Here is a 12,630-nt window from a genome sequence, read left to right on the forward strand (position 1 = left end):
TAGGTTTAAAAAGGAACTAAATTTGATTTTTTATAATTTAAAATATCCTACCATAACATAAAGTCACACGAAATTTATATAAAAAATGATTTTAGTCTTTACTCTGTTCTTCGTCTTCTTCGTCCCAGTCGTCCATAAGTTTGTTGACATTCTCGACGGCTTCTATAAAACAGATAATTGTTTTTCTTTTTCTATACTATCCTATGTTAATTCTGAATAAAACTAGAATATCAAAAAGTGGAAAACCTCCACGAAAACCACAATCCATTCCCTCAGAGAAACATCATCTAGCAAAACATTCAAAGTTGAAAAAAATTGACACCCTATAGCTACGGAAATATTTTTTGCGCGTAAAATAGTTTTTTTACGTGAAAAATAGTGTTTTACATATAAGAAATAATTTTTTACGTGTAACAAATAGTTTTTTACGCGTAAAAAATAGTTTTTTGGCATGTAAAAATATTTTTTTACGTATAGCAAATAGCTTTTTACGCATAAAAAATAGTTCTTTTTGCGTGTCAAAAACTGTTTTTTTACTTGTAACAAATAGATTTTACGCGTAAAAAATAGTTTTTCTGTAAAAATATTTTTTTTTGTGCTTAAAAAATCGCTTTTTACATTTAAAAATAGATTTTTACGTGTAAAAAATAGCTTTTTATGTGTAAAAAATTGTTTTTTTTTGCGTGTAAAAAATAGTTTTTTAAGTATAACAAATAGTTTTTTACCTGTAACAAATAGTTTCTTGTGAAAAAAATAGTTTTTTTACGTGAAAAATAGTGTTTAACATATAATTTCTTACGTGTAACAAATAGTTTTTACGCGTAAAAAATAGTTTTTTGTCTGTAAAAAATAGTTTTTTGGCATGTAAATATCTTTTTTTTTACGTATAACAAATAGCTTTTACGCGTAAAAAATAGTTTTTCGCCTGTAAAAATATTTTTTTTGTGCGTAAAAAATCGCTTTTTACATTTAAAAATAGATTTTTACGTGTAAAAAATAGCTTTTTATGTGTAAAAAATTGTTTTTTTTGCGTGTAAAAAATCGTTTTTTACGTGTAACAAATAGTTTTTACGCATAAAAAATTGTTTTTTACGTGTAACAAATAGTTTTGGTGCAAAAAATATATTTTACGCGTAAATATTAGTTTTTTGTGCGTAAAAAAATAGTTTTTCTTGCGTGCAAAAAATCATTTTTGACGTATAACAAATAGTTTTTTACCTGCAACAAATAGTTTTTTGTGAAAAAAATAGTTTTTTACGTGAAAAATAGTGTTTTACATATAAGAAATAATTTTTTACGTGTAAGAAATAGTTTTTTACGCGTAAAAAATAGTTTTTTGTCTGTAAAAATAGTTTTTTGTCTGTAAAAAATAGTTTTTTGGCATGTAAATATCTTTTTTTTTACGTATAACAAATAGCTTTTTACGCATAAAAAATAGTTCTTTTTGCGTGTCAAAAATTGTTTTTTTACTTGTAACAAATAGCTTTTACGCGTAAAAAATAGTTTTTCGCCTGTAAAAACATTTTTTTTGTGCGTAAAAAATCGCTTTTTACATTTAAAAATAGTTTTTTACGTGAAAAAAATAGCTTTTTATGTGTAAAAAAATGTTTTTTTGCGTGTAAAAAATCGTTTTTTACGTGTAACAAATAGTCTTTACGCATAAAAAAAGTTTTTACGTGTAACAAATAGTTTTGGTGTAAAAAATATATTTTACGTAAAATAGTCTTTTACACATAAAAAATAGCTTTTTACGCGTAAAAATTAGTTTTTTGCGCGTAAAAAAATAGTTTTTCTTGCGTGCAAAAAATCATTTTTGACGTATAACAAATAGTTTTTACCTGTAACAAATACTTTTTTGTGAAAAAAATATTTTTTACGAAAATAGTTTTTTTAACGCGTAAAAAATAGTTCAGTTTTACGCCTAAATAGTTTTTTTGCATGTAAAAAATTGTTTTTTTACGTTGAACAAATAGCTTTACGCGTAAAAAATAGTTTTTTGTCTGTCAAAAATAGTTTCTTTTGCGTGTAACAAATAGTTTTTTACGTGTAAAAGATAGTTTTTTATGTGTAAAAAATAGATTTTTACGTGTAACAAGTAGTTTTTTACGCGTAAAAAATAGTTTTTTCCTGTAAAAAATAGTTTCTTCCTGTAAAAAATAGTTTTTTCCTGTAAAAAATAGTTTTTGCCCGGAAAAAATAGTTTTTTTGCCTGTAAAATAGTTTTTTACGCATAAAAAATAGTTTTTCACGTGCTTGATCTCAAGAATGTCTATAAGGTCGCGGTAATTAACTCATACCCCCTCCTATACAATCTATAATCAACACCATGTAAACGAGAGAAAATATTATACAAGGTGTCCCAGAAATAAGTGCAAGTTTATTTTAACTGGTAATATAGTTCAACCCCAGAAACACGCTTATGAGGGCTTTTCGAAAATTTGTTTTTGAAAATACGGAATTTTTTGAAAAAATTTTTGCAATTTTTTTTATTTTTTAGTAAAAAAACATAATCTCTTGATAATATGGCAACATAGGTGGTAGATTAAATTTACAAGAAAAAAAATCCAGAAAAGATCCAGTGGTTCTCAAAATTTGAGCAAAAAATCATATTTTTGGAAATTTTCAAAGTAAAATAAATGACTCCAAAACTTAAAACTAAACCATAAAGAGAAAATATGTTTCTTTTATCGAGATCTACCACCTATTAAAATACTTGCCCTTATTTGTGAAACACCCTGTATGGGAACTATATTAGTAAACTGAAATCGGAAAAAATATTAACTAAACTATAAGAACAATTGTGTTAAAAAAATACTAGAAAATTATTGATATCACTTACCATTCACAACATGGTTTGAATCTTGATCTATACTCGTCTGCTCGTCCTGTAGCACACACTCTCGACTCCTCTGACTTTGCTGACTGTCCGTATCGTCCCAATCGTCCAATATCTCCTTATTCAGATTCCTCAGCACTTTCTGACTGGAACTCTGCTGAGACAACGTCAGTGAAATCCTCAAAAATGCGACTGAATACTATTGTCGTTTTGCTGAATATGTTCCTGTTCCATATTTTGCTGAATCTGTTCAGATTCTAGATTTTCATGAATCTGTTCTGTATCTAAACTTTCATTAGTCTGTTCTGTGTCAATATTTTCATGAATCTGTTCCGTGTCTATATTTTCGTGAACCTGTTCCGGATCGGCATTTTCATGAATCTGTTCCAGGTCTACGTTTTCGTGAATCTGTTCCAGGTCGACATTTTCATGAATCTGTTCTGATGCTGCGTTGTGTTGAATCTGTTCCAAGGTTGCGTTTTCCTGAAACTGTTCGGCCTCGACGTTTTCGTTATTTTCATTCTCCATCTGGCAATTTTCATTCTCTTTGGTTTCCTGTATTTCTGAACAGATTTCACTGGCAAACTGATGCTCAACATTTGATAGTAGCTCATTGGATGCGTTTTGATTTTCCTCCTGGCTTATAAAGCTGTCTGTTTGTACATTTGACTCTTCTAGAGATTTGTCGGGTTGCGACTCTATAGAAAGTCCTTCTAAGGATGGGTGTTCTTCTGATTGGTGCTGTTCTAACGACGCATGTGGCTGTTCTATCGATGCTTGTTCTAATGAAGCGTGGTTTTCTAGTGACAGTTGCTCTGACGATGCGTGGTGCTCTAATGATGCTCGATCTAGCGAAGCATATTCTTCGGAAGAGTGCTGTTCTAGTGATGCGCTATTATCAGTTTCTGAACAGGACTGAGTATATACTTCATCCTATAAAAGAATTCAGTTATATATAAATTATGTCTCAAAACCTCGTATTAAATCATCATATTTTTACACTTTTCAATTGATTTATTTTTGGTAAATTTTAGTAATTGTGAGATTATTAACAAAAAAATAACTTTATTTCTGTAAACTATAAAAAACGAGTAATACCTTGGTGATTTCGACAACTTGACTATTTTGCTGAATCGGTTCGGCCTCTATGTTCGTTGTTATACCATCGACTTCCATTGATTCATAACTGGACGTATCGTTAAGAATCAAACCGTCTCCGGAATCATTAAGATCGGTGGCTTCGTTTAACTCAACTGTGTTGTTTTGAGCTTGAACTGGGGGTATGTCGTGGCCTAAAGCAACGAGAATAGCATAGGAAATGTTTAAAAATTGTTTGGAAATAAAAAAAGAAAGTATATGTTGAGAATATTGCATAAAATTGAATAAAAAGAACAAAAGAAAGAGTACATCAAGCATTAAATTTATTTTTAAATTGTTAAAAGCCGTGAATTGCTACTTTTATTACAGGTATAGTCTGTTCAACGAGTCAGGAAAGATTTCGACAGATGACATCCACAAATGACAGACACAACTGTGTGTCATTTGTGGATGGTTTGTGTTACGGATTCTCTATCGTAGAACTATGGTGGGTAGAGGTAAGGAGTATTATTATCTAACGAGGAAACAATTAAGATGGCGCTGCTGTAGCAAAAGGTCTACATTTGAAAGAAGCGCCAAAAATTTTTAGAAAAGGAAATAATTAAAAAGAGATAGATAAATATGCCATTTCTGACGCGTTGCTTCCCTTTTTTGACTTACTTCACGTTATTTATAACAAAGTCACATAAACGATGATTCTCTTTATCGCTACCTTCCATACGCTGGACAGACTATAGGTAGTGATTTTTTTGCACATCTCTATAGAAACATTTTTAATAAAATATTTAGATATTTAAAAAAAAATGTGAATGCGATAAATTTTATATTGGTGAAACATCTAGACCCTTAAATGGTCGAATCAAAGAACATAAAGATTATTTATGAAAGGGCGACTTTCACAAATCTAAGATTTGTCAGCATTCATGATACACAGGGCACAGAAAAGATTTTAACGATGCCAAAATTATAATGAAAGAAGCGATAGCCTCTAAAAGAAAAATAAAAGAGGCTTTTTTAATACAATCTAATAAAAATAAATGTATTGCTCATGCATCTGTAGACGTTAGTAATGTATGGCAATCGCTTCTGATTTTAAAGAACATAACATTATTAAACGTAACATACGTAAAAATTAAAAACAAATTATACATAATCATATAGTCTGTGAAACGAATAACTTTGAATTTGACAGTTCCCGCGGGCTTTTCTAATGTTAACTTTATTAGGTTAGCAACTTGCGGCCATGCTGACGCAATGCCGTCTGTAATAGAACAGCCTCGGAGCGAGATTTGCGACGTCACGCTAGTTAGATACTACGGATTAATAAATATGTTGTAGAAAACATGGAAATCACAATTCTTCCTCGTATTTTTGGTTTGTATTTTAAAAATGATATAGTCTACATGAAATATACATAATATACAGTTAATAAATACAATATATATATATACCTATTTATAGTAAGAGTAATAGTAATAAGTAGTAAGTAGTAATAAGTAAGTAGTAATAAATACTTTGGCAAATTAACTATGAACCATACAAATGCAGCAAATGTTTTACAATATACAAATCATGAATAGGTACATAAGATAATGGGTAAAATGTAAAATATATTTTAAATTTTGGGGTTTGAAAAGCGATCAAATTTAACAAAAAACATGTAACGTGCCAAAATTTCACTAAACTATTTTATTTCTTTTCTTTAATAATTTAACGCTAATTGATATTATTATTAGTCTGAAATATCGATCAGTTCAATTCAGTAAACCAAGAATAAATAAATCGTACTTACATATTAACAAAAGTAATTATTCCATCCTTATTTTTAACTAAACATATTTCACACTTAATAACATTTTTTTTGCAGCACAAAACTAGTTTGATTTAATACAATTTAATATTTATTTTAGCCGAAATAGATAAAATAATTATTTCCGCCGTTAATTCTGTTTATATACTAAATACGTAGGTTAGAAATTTTTTGAATTGAACTGTCAAATATTTATTTATATTTTTATTAACATTAACTATTAGGCAACCCAAAATATACTTTAATAAATTGATTATATATTTTTTGTATGTTATTTAATCAACAGTAATTATTGAGCCTATTGTCACATAGTTAAACTCATTAAATTTATGTTGCTCTATTTTAATTTTAGGTAGAATTTTCTAAGCATAATTGTCTTAAAAATATCGTATCGATCCGGCAAGTGAGTCATGCGCAATATCTCTAGATTGTTGTTATTTATTAATTTTGAATGTTTTGATAAGCAAATTTCTATATAACTTTCATTAATCTCGTTAACTTTATTTATTCTATTAATTATATAAATTTATTGATATTAACTTTATTTTCCTTTTTTATATATAACTTTTTCTTCATGTCTTTATTCAGCTCATGGTTGGCAATCCATATTTTATCAAGGGCTCGTGTTTTTTATCTGGCTATTTCTTTGTTGCAAAAAAGGTTTTCGTTTTTCTTGGAACTACCTTGGTTTGGTCACTTTATGTTCAGCTAGTGTGAGGTACAGAGGCCTCTCGGTCATTTTTGTCAAGTTTTTGATTTTTACCCTTGTGGGGATTTTCGGAGTGTGCCTCAAAAAATTACTGCAGCATCCTATCTTACCTTTTTGTTTTTGGACGATTGCTTACGGTTTTACCGGTGACGGGATTTTCACCTCAAAAAGCTGACGTGGGTCAACCAAGCAGCCCGCCTTTTTTTTTATTGAGCACCCCATTCCATCCAGGGGAAGAAATAATATTAATCCCCTGAGGATTCGTAGAAAACCCTGAGTTAGCAGGGTTTTTTTTGTCGGAGCCGAAGAGTTTTTTTTTCGGAGCCGAAGAGTTTTTTTGTCTGGACCGAAGAAGTTTTTTTTGTCTGGGCCGAAGAAGTTTTTCTTCTGTGTTGAGGACTTCTCTCTGAGCCAGTTTTTTTGTTGGAGCAGTTTTTTTTTGCTGTATCCATTTTACTTTTCTGGAGTTGACAGTCGACGGTTGACAGTTGACAGCCGACGGTGTCTGCCCAAGATTGATTTGATTTAGAAGATTTTCAACTATTTGGTATCGTACAATTCAATTTTTATTTTTTTCCCTATCATACGATTTGAATTTCATTGGTGCGCACGAATACTGAACGTAGATAATTTTTTTTACATTATAATTTAATTAGAATAAATTTTCACATACTTAATTCTGTTGATAAAATAATATTTCATTTTTTTTTTCCTTTAATTTTTTTTGTAAATTTAATACAGCTGACACAGTTTCTTTTTGTCTCTATTTAAAATTTAAATCTATTCATTTTTTTTTATCGATATCTAAATTTCTTGAACTGATGAATTCATAATTATTAGTTGATTATTTTGATTTATTTATTTAATAATTATATTATTAATTATTATTATTAGTGAATTGGTTTAGTATTATTTATTTGATTTATTAATTTGTTGATTAATTTGATATATTAGCTGAATTTAGTTGCGCTGATATATACATATATATTTTATTTTTGTAAATCTTACGTGATCACGAAGGTGTACCTAGGTATTTCACGTAATTTTGCTACTTGCGTATTGTGAAGATATATTTTTCTTGGTGAACAATTTTTTTATTGATTTATTTAATTTTACTATTTGCTATTTGGTATTTTCTATTTACTGTTTCCTATATTTTCCTTTTATATTTCAATAGAGGGTACTGAAACTAATCAGTTTGCATTATTTTTTTATATTTCCTTTGGCCCTATGTCTACATAATTCTCTAAGATCTTGACTTTTTTGTTTTGTTTATTTACTTTTTTTTTATTTATGTATTTGTGGAACTTGTAAGGCCCTAAATACACCTTGGGGGATTTCTGACTTTTTTTTTTCCGTCTAAAGTCAGTGGCGCTCTTAACCCGCCCCTACTCTCCGAATTTTCTGAGCTAGGGCATAAATTTGTTCGCGACTAGACCCCTGCAAATTCCATAAATATTTATTTTTCTTAATCGCTAACTTAATAATATTTTTTTCTTCTTCGTATTTTTTTTACTTCTTTTCTAAATTTTTTTTTCTTTTTTTTTTTAATTTAAAAGAGCCGAGCTAAGGCCAAAACGCGTGACAAACATTCAATATCTACTAATAGTGATGTATTATTATTTGCATTCACAAAATTTATATGTATATTTTGCAAGTATCAATGTTCGAAAAATTATATTTGCAGATAATACAATATCACAGAAAAACGGCGTCAGCGATGGCTATGAAATAAAGATCGCTGTAATTTTATATGTAAATTATTACATATAGGTATTATTATTATTATTTATAAAATACAAACCAAAAATACGAGGAATAATTATGTTTTCCATGTATTCTACAACACATTTATTAATCCGTAGTATCTAACTAGCGTGACGACATAAATCTCGCTCCAAGGCTGTTCTATTAGAGACGGCATTGGTCTGATATTTAGAAATGTCAAAAGCTGATGACATTTTACTTTTGACAATTATTTCGTGTTGATTTTTGCAAGAAGAGGAAGAACTGTCACTTGTTTTATAATTTTCCTTTTCTATTTCACGAAAGTAAAAAGAGTTACCTATCTGATTCGTTCAGGCACTCAATTTAAAGAATATCAGTAACTTTTTTGACAGAGGGATTTTATATTTGCCATGTTGGTAAAAAATAACGGTCAAAATTCAAAGTAATTCATTTTATAGACTATACAGAAAGTTTGAGGCTTTTTGGTTTTACCTTATTAAGTAATTGTTATCAGGTAGTAATTGTTAATTTTGAAGTTTAACTTTATATTATAATGTTCTTTTAACAGAACGTCAACGGTTTTTGTAGACGTATCTGTTTAAAAAAAACTAAAGTGTTCTCTAATAGTTGCATTTAAATAGTTTTTTCTTTATTCCTTGTATTTTTTCGCTTCCGACGACGGAAAGAGATAAACTTTCAAAACGTTAAGCATTTTTTTCACTTACCCTCATCGTCCGTTGCTTCTAACGGTGGAATATCTAAAATATCGGCTAGATTCCTTTCTGGAGCGTGTTCACCTTCGAACGATGACGGATACCTTTTTTCTTCCTTTAAAACCTAAAATTAAACAAAACACATAATTTTTCGTTTATAGCCTTTCATTTTACATACTTCTTCTTTTTGATTAATTTCTGGAATCTCCTCAGGCGCATTAGTTTGAATTTGAGGTGGACCAATTTCCTCAACCTCCATAGGTTCTTCCTGTAAAGAATCGGTGGTATCCAGCGAACTATTTACTCCGTTAGTTTCAGCTTGAGTCGTTGGTTCCTCTTCTCTTTCTGCTTCTTCACTGTGTTCAACAGATTCCGGTTCTATCGAAATACGAATATAAAGAATTATGTATAGTCCGATTGAGGAAAGCATTGAAATAATATTGAAATCTTGTCTATGTCAGAATATTTAAGTATTGTTTGACTGATAGTAGATTGGTATGAACTAGAAAATAACCCCTTACCTGTGTGAACAACTTCATGTTGTTGTCCCTCTTCGACATGCGTGTTCTCTGCACTATTATCACCATTTCCGGTGCCGTCACCAGATTCGATTTCCTTCCTTATCAATTCTATCGATTCTATGGGAGATGGTGAGGCTTGGGTAGTTATGGTATTATCAGTGGTATTCACTAAAAGTTGTCCGGCTGTCGTAGTTATAGCCGCCCCATTTCGGATTTCCAGCATTCCTTGCGAATTTACTAGTAAGTTACCCTACGAAATTTCATATTCTTAGATAACTTAAGACTGTAGCATATACAGAGACGACCAGGCTACTAGTAACATAGCAAGTTGCCGGACGAATTTACGTTTACCCGATTTGCGTTCGTACTCGGGATTCACTGCCGGCTAGTCGGCTGGTAAGGCAGTACGCAGTTGCTTTTGTGCTTGGACGGGTCGGTCGTGACAGACTAGGAATACGACGCGAGGAGTGCCGAGTATTGATTTTCATTTTTAAGTGTTTACCTTCACTTAAGGTAACATTTAAAATAAAAATACTTAAATATTTATTATTTGAATGTGTTTACAAGCCAAAACTAAAAATAAATAAATTCTCTAAACCCCCAAAAAAACTAAAATAATACTCTAAATAAAAAAAATGATAACGAGTGTTCAAAAAGACCATCTTCTTGTGCTAGACAGAAGCCTAGGCGGTCGTAAAATCCCCTCTGACACTGGCTAACATATTAGGGCTAATAGTTAGAGGTTTGGAAAGCCTCTCGTATTTTTACTTGAAGCTCATCCAGATTATTAGCCCTATTATGACCATACACTTTGGATTTTCTATAACCCCTCAAAAATAAATCATTGGGAGTAAAAGATCTGGTGATCTAGCGGGCACAAAATAGTTCCATGTCCACTAATTAAACGGTTGGGAAAAGTATTGTTCACATATTCTTGAACAATACGGGCATTGTGGGCATAGCAACCACCTCAGCAATTTGATTACTTGAAAACGTGGGATTTCGATCCGCGGTAGCACAAATGAACACTTTATTTTTTTTGCTTTAACTCCTGTTCTTCAATAATCAACACATCAGGCTTTTTGTGTTTTTGTGGGAACACGCACCCATGTGTTTCAAAATTATTAATAACTCTTGATATAGTAGGTAAAGATGGAATTGGCCTGTCTACAAAAATTTGTGGAAAAATTGTTTGTATATCCCGATAAGACCTATTTTGGAAATACCATTTTACAATTTGAATTTGCTCACGAACTTCGTAAACATCCATTATTTTACTTAAAAAATAAATTTTACACGAGAACTGTCGCGAGAATCTATGTATTCGTTTTGGCAATTAAATACAAATTCTGAAACATTCTTATCACATATCTACCTATATACGCTAATTCGTCCGGTTCTGCCTATGTTACTACTATAGTGGTCCGGTCTGTATATAGAAGCTATAGAAATTTTAGTTATATTATTTTTTATCTACAAGTATTACTTAATAGTTTTATGTTAGGTTATCTTTAATTAATATAATTAATTTAATTGATTAAAAAGGCTTAGTTTGATTTCATTATTTGTAAGACAGCAAACACATAATTATGTAATATATTAACGTCTCACATAATAAAACTATAAATATGTTGTTAACAAAAAAAATATTTTCATTATGTATTTTTTAGGTACCTGAGATGTTATAAATTGTCCTTGTTGGCCCTCCACGGGATGACTGTAAAGGACGACTATGTTCGAATTGTCTCCCTGTCCATTGTTCTGCTCGTCCTGATAATCGTGATCCGTTAAAACCATGACAAGCTCGTCCGTTGAATTGATATCTGACCCCGCAGCTGCCGCTTGTAATATACCTATAGAAATAGTTCAAATGTACCGCGACCCTACTATTGCATTTTCATCTTTGAATAAAAAGATTAAAGGAATTTAATGCTATCCATGTATTCATGCATGGCAGACGGAGGTGGGGCCCTAGGGTAGGGATCCCTGATAGTTCTGTATGGCGTTGAATTTGATTTGAAATTTTGCAGATTTGTCTGTCTTTACTGAGCTTGTTTTATGTTATTTATTATTTATTGAACAACTAGAAGTTGGTTAGAGAAGCTTCTAAGAAGAACATACTTCTAGATTTACTACCTTTGAAATCCAGATGTAGAATAAATAATATATAACATAAAATAATTTCAGAAATACCATATATCCGCATAATTTCAAATCAAATTCAAATGCGTCAATTAAAAGGTTAAACAGAACTGTCTCATGATGTATATTCCATTTCTCCATGTGTGAATATGTAAATAACATCCTTCCTTAATCTTTTCATTTAAAGGTTCCATCCATAAATCCAATAAAATTAATGGGTAAAAGTTATATGACACGCATTCGTATATATGACAAAGACATGCATTTTACACAACTGAAAACTTTTTCAACTCTCCTGTTTTTAATTTTAGATTGATATAAAAAAATCTACAAGAAACGTTCAACAAAGAAGTAGTTCAAATGAACAGTAAATAAAATATCATACATCTGACATTTATATTGATGTTTAAATTACATTTGACATTATCTATTAATTAGTACTTGAAAATAGCAACGTGTGATTGAAAATAAACGGTGTCAAGTTGGCTTAGGAATGGAGATCGCTGACATTTCCCGTATACCTTTATAAAATGAAGCGATTTTTAATTCCAATCCAACACTGAGGCCATTTGATGATCGAGAAAAAACGGCGTCAGCGATGGCTATGAAATGAAGATCGCTGTCATTTTATATGTAAATTTATATGGGAAATATCATCGATCGTCATTTTCCAGCCAATTGGACGCCGTTTTTTTCGATCATACGGTAATTATTTCACGAGAAGCAGTCTTACCATCATTTGCCCCAAGTTCTGGTAGTATGAATTCATTACCAGGCTGTCCTTGAGGCTGTTGCAAAATATATGGCTGATTATCGTCTAATACTACAATATCTACTAAACCTGAAATAAATTAAAAAAAAAATTAAATTAAAAAAGGGGCAATATAGCAGGCATACATGTAAATGTTGACATTTTAGATTACTCTTCAAAGTATGGTCACTTAAAATATCAGATAGTCATATATCAATGAATATAATCCTATAATACATTTAAAAAATGAAGTTTGTAAAGAACTTACCTAAATTGGTTGCTAAACTACCACCAATGTTACTCAGAGCAGTAGTGGCAGTTG

General features: G+C 30.5%; 1 protein-coding gene across 1 annotated transcript; it reads right to left on the reverse strand.

Annotated features, from left to right (window-relative positions):
* Positions 1 to 2,994: 2,994 nt before the first annotated feature.
* LOC115890417 (retinitis pigmentosa 1-like 1 protein) lies at positions 2,995 to 12,624 on the reverse strand. The gene is made up of 8 exons (XM_030910646.1): positions 12,577 to 12,624; positions 12,291 to 12,398; positions 11,090 to 11,268; positions 9,416 to 9,665; positions 9,073 to 9,272; positions 8,907 to 9,018; positions 3,935 to 4,128; positions 2,995 to 3,769 (listed from the first exon to the last, which is right to left on the reverse strand). The coding sequence occupies exons 3-8, from the start codon at positions 11,210 to 11,212 to the stop codon at positions 3,017 to 3,019; spliced, it is 1,632 nt and encodes a 543-aa protein (XP_030766506.1). The 5' UTR covers positions 11,213 to 11,268; positions 12,291 to 12,398; positions 12,577 to 12,624; the 3' UTR covers positions 2,995 to 3,016.
* Positions 12,625 to 12,630: the final 6 nt, after the last annotated feature.

This window comes from Sitophilus oryzae, unplaced genomic scaffold, assembly GCF_002938485.1.
Source record: "Sitophilus oryzae breed Bouriz unplaced genomic scaffold, Soryzae_2.0 scaffold_864_pilon_pilon, whole genome shotgun sequence".
Classification (NCBI taxonomy): Eukaryota; Metazoa; Arthropoda; class Insecta; order Coleoptera; family Curculionidae; genus Sitophilus; species Sitophilus oryzae.